Genomic DNA, 10,441 nt, shown 5'->3' on the forward strand with positions numbered 1-10,441 from the left:
GCTGCCGCGTTGGTTCAGGTGCTGAAACTTTCTGCCTGTCCGAGGAAAACTCATGGGAGTATCCAACGCCTTCGGAAAGTCTTAGGCACCAGATTTTCACAGCCAGTTTCAACACGGCATCTGGGCACGCTGTTAGCTCACACCCCAAATCCTGCTGTCACTTGACGTCATTCTATGGCCTTCAATAGAGCAATGCATCTCCGCACCGACTGCACAGTTCGCTCCTCTCGATGCCAACCAGCAGGGAAGCTGTGGGCCTTGTTCTCAAAGGCAGACAGCAATAGTTCCTCCTCCCTGCTTGTCTCTGAGTGTGCCAGGGATGAGGCACTTCTGCGCAGTAGGCAGACTGAGATTTGGAGAAATCAGTGCCACGAGCCAGCCTCGTGACAGTGTCACCAACAAGGTTTTGGCCCCAAAGAGCACCACTCTCCCATTCAGACCCAAGCTGTAATGACAGTCTYGTAATAAGAACAGGCAAGTTTTAATAGGCTTGGTATAAAGGTGGGGAGGGGGAAGGAGCGGGAGGGAGAGAGAGGGAGGGCTAGAGAGAAGGAGGGAGGTGGGGAGGGAGAGGGAGGGGTAGAGAGAAGGAGGCAGGGAGGCAGGGAGTACCTGTGCATGTTGGCAGCTTTGTCCAGGTCCCGTTCTGACAGGCTACCGTGGAATCCCCAGTCATCTGAAAACCTCGCCAGCATTGATACTGAGCTCGCTCCCCAGGCAAATACCTGGACTTTTTAACACCTTGAATTTTACCACCAACAATTTCGGCAGGTGGTTCACACGTCACATCTGAAAAGAGACGACAAAATCACATTTGCAGGCACTGAGGTGTTCYCATATATATAACCTGCAGTGAGAGGAATCAGTCTCGTTACTCCTCAAGCCCTGCAATTTCTGTCGAGACCTTCTATTGCCTCCTCCTTTTTTTTCCCCCAGCCACAAGTCTGAAGAAGCTCGGCCTGGAAAGCAGTGGAAACAGCAATTTCCACAGCCACGACTGCCTATATTGCAACATGCTCTACCGTCAGCACGCTGCGACTTCTGCTGGCACCAGGGCCACTGCACTCCTGCTGTGGGGAGGGCTGTCCCCAGTGGGTCACAGCTCCAAGAGTTCGCAATGGAGAGAGCAAGGGGTGGTGGGGCGACAACGGCAGCAGAAYACTCTTTCYGGGTCTCTCATGGCACAGCAGGATCAACGAGAGCTACTAGAAAAACCTAGTGTTTCTGCAGCTCCACCTTACGGCACAAGAAGCCACAYGAGTCTTCTTGCGAGCCCACATCCTTCCGCGGGAAATGCTGGCATTCCTGAAAATCACKGAGGTAGCAGCAGAGCTGGCACTCTGCTGAACGGCAGCACTCTGGAGCACCAGCAGCGCTGGAGGAGCTTGTCAGCCTGCGCYGCTCAYGGACGGGCAAGTGGGTTCGGCTCTGCRGGGGCGCGAGAAAGCTGCTCACCCTGCAGCCAYGGCGTGGGACAGGGGATAGGAGCACAGCACAATTCCTCTTCACAGGGAAAAATGCTCGTCTCATTTCATAGCCCTAGGACATCTACACGCTTTCGCTCTGGAGTCTCTGCTGGGATCTGCATCAGTCAGAGTGRAGCTTTGGGGGAGAACAGCGATTTCTGTCCCCTACTACATCCTCCCGTGTCCATATTTCMAGACAGCTTTGAACAGACCAGGAGAGCCCTTATGCATCAATTGTCTTCGCTGAAGTGCTTGCAGCTTCCAGCAGGGATTTCTCCAGTACTCCGCAATGGCATAGCGGGTTTGGCACAGCTATTTGCGCAGTAGAGCATGACACCCTCTTTGTTTCTCAGGATGGGGCAGATCTATGGACACCATATTGTAGAATTGATCCCTAGGCAGTGCATATTTTTCTTGATTTGGAGCTGTGTCTTTCACCCCAGTTGAGACTGTGATTTAAAACTTTCCATATGTCAGCAACTTAAGCCAGAGTCAACTGGCCAGTATTTTGTTATGATACAGCTTGTTGTTTGGTGGAGCTGCATAGAAACAGCAAATCAAGGGCTGCAAAAAGTTTCTTCCATTAAGTATTAAGGAAGAGCAACCATAGAAGACACTTATGGCTATAGGCAGCAATGGCATAAACACCTAAATAGCAAGCAGTCAGCCCATAGGAAATACAATAATGTATAATCTTTTCTCCTTACTTCCTGATACCCAAGTCATGTCTTTTTGTGTCTTAGAACAGTACTATAATTGTACACTGTGCACAGCACAGTCTTTACATGGCCACACAGCAACTTTCCTCAGCYTCATTCATTGCATAGGAGGGACAGAGTATTCCTTTCACCCACACCATTCAGAGTAGAGTCTACATCACACACAGGGCAAAGGCAAGAGGAGGCATGAAACTGCAAACTTTCTTTATAAAGAGCGCTGTTTGAAGCTGCACAGGGTTTTCCATTAAGAGAAACAATCCTACACTGAGAGGTTTCTTGACAGTTGCCAGTTGTGGCCAAGACACTTTGTTATTGCTGTTGATCCTAAGAATGCTTTTCACTTTGCAACTAACATGAACATTAAGTAGCTTTCCACCTATAAAGTCTTCATAAAACAAATTTTATGAAGAGATTACATCTGAAACAATCTTCTGAATCCAGGTGGCCTGTATTCAACTCATTAACTTCAGACATCTCAGACATCTGCAACTTAGCTAAGTAGGAAAGATTCCTTTAATAATCACTGGAGAGAAATAAGTATCGCAGAACATACTCTTCTCCTCAAATACAGATATCTAACACTGGCAGATGAACTGAACTTCAGAAATGGCAGTTTTCCTTCCTTGATTTAAGTAGTAAAGAGGTAGAGAGAGATTCTCCCACATTATGCACCTCTAATTTTGGTGACTTCTCACAAGATCTATATTTGCTGATGGCAAGGTGTGTGGAGGGAATTAATTACTCATTGATAAAACAGTTTCTGATAATACAGGCAGATACAGATTATGTGCATAGCCAACCGTAAACTAAGCAAGAAAGTATCTAAGCAATTAAAGTTATTCAAACATGCTGCATACTTACCAGAGACACATGAAGGAAAATCCATGTGCCCATTAACACAGTTCCCCACAGAACTGCCTGTGAGTTTATATCCTGTCACGCACATAAATTCCAGCTTCTGACCACTTTGAATCAAAAATGTGCGTATGCGGCTGTGGGAGAGAAGTAGTTTTCTGGCTTCCAGTTGCTGTTTTGTAATGGTACATGGTGCTACAGGAAACAAGAAAAATTGAAAATGATGCTGAATTAATCTTTAGTGGCTTTTAGCTCATATAGCACCTCCTGAGCAATTTTAAAAACAAAATGCACAGATCACTTACACACTTGATCTCTTTAACAATAAATTCAGGATGTTTAGTATGAGACAGATAATCAATGATATGGCACAGCTTAAAAATGTATACTGGTTCATATGTATAAAAGACAACTTCACAGACTGCAAACAGCAGTGATGATCTCAAGATGCACCGATTTCAAGAGACTACGATCATCTAAATAATTAACTGGTGACTGAGTGGGAGTAAATATGTATCTCCATTACCCAGGATTAAAAATTAGCTTTATAGGACTCTAATAAGAGATTTAAGGAGTAAAATGGTGCAAGACAGCAGAGCAGCTTACCACACAGTGCTCCTCCCACATACGAGGGACAGCTGGAAAACTACAGGAAAGGATATCTTAGTACGCTAACRATTGCATTACAGACATAGCAATTAACCAGAAAATGTAAACCTAATTCTGAAACTTCTATGTTAAGAACAATTAGAATTGTCTACTGTTAAGAAGTCAATCAGCARTAAAAGCTGTCCTTACCCAAACACTGTGGTGGTCCAGGTGTCCAGACTTTTTCATGGCACGTCACCCATTCTGAGCCTGACAGAGTGTACCCAGGGTTGCACATGTACTGCACTCTGTCATTTTCCTCATATCCTGATTTATCCCCACTAGCAATTTCACCAAAATCAATGACAGGTGGGTCTTCACAAGCTGCTCTGGCAGAAGCTGCACACAGATCATGGTTATTTAACTATACTCTGTTATTTTCCTTGTATCCTGATTTATCCCCCCTACCAGTTTCTTCAAAACCAGTAGCAGGTGGGTGCTTGCATGCTGCTCCTGCAAAAATTCTGCACATGTTCTTGTTATTTGGTAGATATGSAACAGTCTTGCGAGCTGCGATCAATGGCGTTACACAAGTTTTTAATAATATTCAGGTGACCAATATCCCTACATTTTCACACCGTTTGCATTGAAAAGATTTACTAAACTAAAAACATTTGCATTGAATGTGTTAATAAACTTCTGAATTTCTGAAAAGGGTATAGGGAAGAAGGTTTTAGTTTTCCAGCATTATACTAAAATAGTAAGTTCCACACATGCAGTCACTATTCTTAATTTTTTAATGCTTTGAACAAACCACTTTGTCACAGATTCCTAAAACAAAGTCCACCATTTTAAAATCGGACAAGTTGGATATCTGTTTGAAAGCAAATGTTAYATGCCAGAAAGAACTTTTGAAGGTGAGGGGAGGAGAGAGCAGTTTTGAGATGATGAACAGAGTAAATAGATAGATTACAGAATTTGAGTTATTTTAACATATATTCAGCTAAGACCTGCATAAGGCAACATTAAATTATTTTGTATCACAGAACTGATTTAAATAACAAAATTTTTGTATGAGTTTTTGTAGAGCTGTATAATGCCTTAAAAGCAAATCAGGATTTTGCATTTTTGTTAGCATGCATTCAGAATAAAAAAGGTAAAAATGAATACAAATGAATTTATATCTACTCACATATTTGGAGTGCATTATTCCTTATAAACAATTAGGTTCATTACCAACTACCATTAAGTTCAAGTACAAAGCAAAAAAAGAAGCTCATATGAGAAAAAAGAAAGCAAATATTCTCAAACACACTGTTTTTAATTATATTTCTTATGAACTTCTGAAAGGAATTTATTACGAGTGATATAGTTTGAGTAAATTTTTTGCAATCCATTTTTCTTGATGGTCACCTACCATACCAGTTAAAAGCATGGATTTCCAGTTGGTAAATTACCTGTAGGTGTAGTACAACACATCCACAGCAGAAACACTGTCAAGAGCCTCAGCAGTATCATTTCCAAGCTTTAGAAATAAAACAGGACCTCTGCAATAAATTTTCTATTTTCTGTACTCCAAATTGCATTTACTTGCATTCACTCCAAAATCTCCTGAGGCTGCCCTTGCAAAGGTTATGTACTCAGAATTCAGCAATTTCCGCCCCTATTTTTCTTACAACACAGCAGTCTCTATGTACAAATTATGCAATTGTTGCGGAAATGTTTTTTTTTCCTCCCCCCACCCTGCAACACTTTTCAGACTGAACTTGACACAGGAATATTGAGATAAGTCCATAAACAAAAACTCGTAGTGCATTTGTAAACCACGGTATGGTGCACTTAGCTCTTCAAGGTTTACACCTCCAGTCTTGTTTTATAGTCTTGGACCCCTGCTATCATCCTATATATGCCCTTTGCCACACTGCATTTTATTCCAGAGTCATAGATAGCTCAATAAATGCTTGTTACTAGTATAAATTGAAGCAATATGTATTAATTAAAGCAATTAAAACAAATATAGGCACCCACTAGGGTGATTGCTAAACACCTGCTATCACAGCTAAACAAGTTAAAATCAGCTCAAGSCATGCCAAGCAATGCAATCCTGGAGACCCTGCATTGTCAAGTCAGTACAGAGCCTGTATGCTATTCCTTGTAATGGCAAAAGTCGTGTTTATGGGGCTATATTAGCAGGACAAATTTGGCTGCACTGAGATCTACCCTCCCGCAATAATCCTGCACTCAACATTACTTTCTGTAAAGTCTCCTACACATTCTTCTTTATTGTGACTTTATCATTTCTTCTTCTGAAGCACTCCCTGCTAGGAACTATTGTAAGATACAAGAGCAATGAGCATAGCAATCCACTTTGAGGTGTTTTCTACTCCTGCAAAGAAGCATGGCATTGCTTCTGCTTGCTGAATGACAACGTCCACCTGAGAAACAAAAGATAYAGTTACTACTACATATACTATCTGAATTTCATTATCATTGATATTCTGATTCATAAAGAACTTCAAAATGTTTTCACAGAAATACTTTTTTCTAAATGTAAATTAACAAATGTCCAAGCATCTGTATTAACCAATTCTTTAAGCAACAATGGCATGTTCCTTAGAGAAACACAGCAATCTAAACACATGAATAATATTTCTAAAAGCATGTTGCATTTATTTGTATTTTAAGTTCTTACATACTTGTCTAACCTGAYTCTAAGCACTAACTGTTATTTATGGAGTTCAGACAGGCTTACAACATAGAAAGTCCCACATCCAACAAATGGTATATAACAAGCAGGTTGGATTTCCCTCTGAGTCCATCTGTCTGCCTGCCAGCTCCTCCTCACCTTCTAAATCTCCTGTGCTTCAGAAAGACTGGTCTTGCACAGAYGGATTTGTTCTATTTTTAGTACAGCACTAAGAGGAACAAAGCAGGTGAACTAAAAGAAAATAAATGCCTACATTATCTGAGAACATTCCCATCCCTCTGAGTAGGAAAAGGCTACTAAATTTGGGCTGTATTTGTAACTCAGTCACTGGAAAACACTGAGTTATATTTTCTAAAATAGCTATTGTTGATCAGGCAACAGTTTTCAAGTAGTCAGCTTCAAAACACTTGCGTAATTTCTGTTACTCGTGAGCCTTAGATTTCTTCACTTCTTTGTTTGCATAGAAAGAAGACAAACAAAGTGATCTTCCTCTTCAAGATCATGTTCCTTATATTTTTCTGACAAAATACATAGAAAGTCTGATCTCCATGCAAAGGTAGGAGAGGACTTCACTCAATGCATACAATTACTTTCRCGTGGCCTTACTGCAGGAGAACGCTCTGCAAGGCCAGCCTTGTGTACTAGTGCCATGGGCTGATGCCTACCTGAAAGCATTGCTCAGATAAGTGAGAGTTCAGCTGCTCTGACTAGGCTAATCYGATATGGGCTGAGAAACATAGAAGTGCTAGATGAACATTGCCGCATAACTCAGCTTCACAGTTTGACAACACAGTTGGGGTGGGAGACCAGAGGTTGGTGGTGATTCTGGTGTCAGTCATTAATTGGCCTTTATATTAAGCGAATCTAAGAGAAAGTCAGGGACAGTCACTTGGAGCTACGTGATTAATGAGGCCATTGGCAGCCATACTGACAATCAAATTTAGATGGAAAACAATAGCTTCTTTAGCCAGGGGAAGGGGAACTCCATATGCAAATATCCAACACCATGTAGAAGTGTAAGTCCACAGTATGCAGTGGCCAGGCCAGCACCTCACATGTCAGGAGTGACTGGCCGGTTCTCCTGGGTCCATGGTGTCAGTTTAACGTGAATCAGAGGAGGGGGGACCTTGACTCGTATGTGTGAGAGCGTGAGCATGCACGAGAGAGAGAGAGAGAGAGAGAGAGAAGAAAGCTTACAACAGGAATTGCTATTCTCCTGCTCTATCCTACCTACTTAGTAAATACATTTTAGATTATACATCAGAGTGGTGGCACTGTTCTTGCATCCACTTCATCCAGAATTCCCCTGAGACAACTAGGTTCACACTTTGTGCTATGAGATATTTTAGTCAAGGCCCACGATACCTGACTGACATTACAACCTAGCAATTTCATGTCAGGATTTCAGAAAGTAAATCACCACCTCTTAAAGCTTAGCAAATTGCTCTGAACTCCATTCCCAACATGTTCTGTAGACTAATTTTAATCTCCTTCCCAGAGTTTCCCCCTATTTTGCTCTTTAAATAGAAGAATCCTTTTACATTTACATTCYGTGCCTCACTCAGAGCTCCTTGGAAGCAAGGGATCTGCCTTCATACTAGATCCACCAGCTTCACTGCATGGAACATTTTGAAGCCGATATAAGCTGTTGAAACCTGAGGATGCACTAGTATACAGGTTTACGATTAAAATGTGCCATTCTAAATCAGCACACGCAACACTCACGTTAGAACCTTGATGATTACAGGGATTTCTCTGATCAGCGAGTTCACATCTGGACCAAAGGCTCACTTAGTTATGTAACAGCCAGGCAAGGACTTAACTGGAGGACAGATATTACAGTCTGGTAAGAGAATACCTCTCTAGCCGATGCTTGCAGAAAGCTTGCAAAAACAYCATCTTTAAAATATGATGCAAGCCAAAACTGGCAGAGAAATGTTATCACATCATCTACTTCCAGACTTGCATTTTTGCCATGAAATGACACAGCTGAGRTACACTGCCACTCTTACGCTTTTGGAAGGCTCTGCTGCATTGGGGAAGGCATTAATTGAAATGTTGAAGCATTATTACCATGCCTCACAATAAGAAAATATCCTTTCCTGAAGAAAGTTCTTGCCAGCAGGTTGAGGTAAGTGATTATCCCTCTCTTTTCAGTACTTGTGATACTGTGCAGTCTAGTTTTGTGGTTCCCTGTATGAAAAAAGTCATTGAGTTAGTGGAGCAAGACCAGCAAAAGGCCATCAAGATGGCTGGGAGACCTGAACACAGGACATAAGAGGCGAAGTGAAATGTTTTTTTCCTCTTGGCTGAGGGAAGGTTTAATTTCTGTCTTCAGCTTCCTAATAGAAGAATACATAGGAGTTGGAGCCAGACTCTCCTGAGGTGTACTTCGATAGGACATGGGGCAACAGACACAAAGAYACTGCGAAAAAAATTCCAATTAGATATCAGAGGGAAAAAAAAATGACTATGAGGGTAGTCAGACACTGGAATGAGTTAGCCAGAGCGGTTAGAGGATATCCTCAAAGATATTTGAAACTCAACCAGACAAGGCCCTGAGCAACCTGTTGTAGACTGGCCCTCCTCTGACCAGGGTGTTGTACCAGATAACCTCGAGAGGCCCCTTCCAACTGAAATTATTCTCGGATTCATATTCTACAACTCTGTGTTTAACTATGTAGAATACCTTAAGCCAGCAAAAGTTCAGGATTGTTAAAAGGTGAAATCAAGATCTTCAGTAGGCCAATGATTATTTTAAAAGTTATTCTAGCACCATAGTTTGGTAAGTCTAAGGAAATAATGTCAAAGATATAGTTAGGAGCTCAGAAACACACTTTGGCTTGCATTTTACTGAGCCCCATTTGCACTACGTTTCATGTATACTAAAAACCCTTTTGACAGACATGCTTTCAGCATCACACCCACACTAGTGCAACAGCGTGCCTGAGCTTGGTGCCTGCAGCAGTTTCTCCACTACCACAGCAGCGTGTGTAGCTTCCCACACCACTAAGCCACATTTGCATTTGTATATTCCAAAAAAATCAAGGCAGTGAGATAGAGTCATTAATAAAGTTTCTGTACCTTCCAAACAGCACTTGATTAAATCCTGTCTGCATTAACTTCTGTAAGAATTCAGTGTTCAGTTGTTTTTGTATTATTCCCATTGTAAAACTTTCTTTTTCCAGATTTCACACACTATATATTTCTGATCTTTTTCAAACCTCACAAACCAAAATGCAGCACTCTCATATTTTCTTTCACTTAATTCTGACCTGCTGGCAGAAATAACATAGTCACAGATTCCAGATTGCAAGCAGTATTTGTTTTCAAAGAGTTCAAGCAAACAAACTGAAAATAGGAAGATAAAATAAATCCATGTTCTTTTTATCAGAGAAAATACCAGGATGCTGTTTTAAATCTACTGGGAAAAAAAAAAAAGAAAAAGAAAAAAAAGAAAGAAAAAAAAGAGAAAAAAGAACAAATAACTTACGTACTCCGACAGAGGCTGGTGTTAGGAAGTGACTGGGAAGATGCTGACACCATCAGGCACCAACACAGTGATGCCAGGATGCTCTGTCTGTATCAAGTGTTCCCCTGCTATCGGGGAAAGTGCCCTCCGTTCCTTCCTGGTCACCTCCTCCAGACCATGGCAGCAGGTTTCACTTGTGTTGTGTAGTCAAAACTACAGATGTAGGGGTTTGTCCTGATTTAGACTGTGAAGATCAAGTGCAGAGCTGCTTGATAGGCACTCCTAGAGAGACTCAATTATAGCATTTGCATTCCATATACCCCTTTCCTGTTCCTTTTTGCCATGCTATTCTCCATGCTATTTCCCTTCCAAATAAACATTCTGCCCTTAGTTGTTTTTTTCCCATTAGTTCCAGTTTTGCTACATCCGTACCTAGGTTTGGCATTTCTGATGCCACTACCCAGCTAATCTTGACCATGAGTGATATTACTGAAATGATTACGTAGGCAATTGCTGGCCATAGAAGATTTTGCTCCCCAAAAGGTCCCCAGTGATCCCCCTCAGTTTTCTGTGAATTCCAGCTCTCATATAACTCTTAAACACCTGTGAAATCCAGCCATTCCTTGCAACACTA

General features: G+C 41.6%; 1 protein-coding gene across 1 annotated transcript; it reads right to left on the bottom strand.

Moving 5' to 3' along the window:
• Positions 1 to 612: 612 nt before the first annotated feature.
• LOC146591414 (complement factor H-related protein 1-like) lies at positions 613 to 5,260 on the bottom strand (the record flags this gene model as incomplete). Its single annotated transcript, XM_085312949.1, has 4 exons — positions 5,086 to 5,260; positions 3,839 to 4,027; positions 3,047 to 3,235; positions 613 to 789 (listed from the first exon to the last, which is right to left on the bottom strand). Coding segments are annotated over exons 1-4 (616 nt in total), but the record flags the coding sequence as incomplete, so codon positions are not given.
• Positions 5,261 to 10,441: the final 5,181 nt, after the last annotated feature.

The sequence above is a fragment of the Rhea americana genome, unplaced genomic scaffold, assembly GCF_003343005.1.
Source record: "Rhea americana isolate MKP2758 unplaced genomic scaffold, rheAme1 scaffold_371, whole genome shotgun sequence".
NCBI classification, from domain to species: domain Eukaryota; kingdom Metazoa; phylum Chordata; class Aves; order Rheiformes; family Rheidae; genus Rhea; species Rhea americana.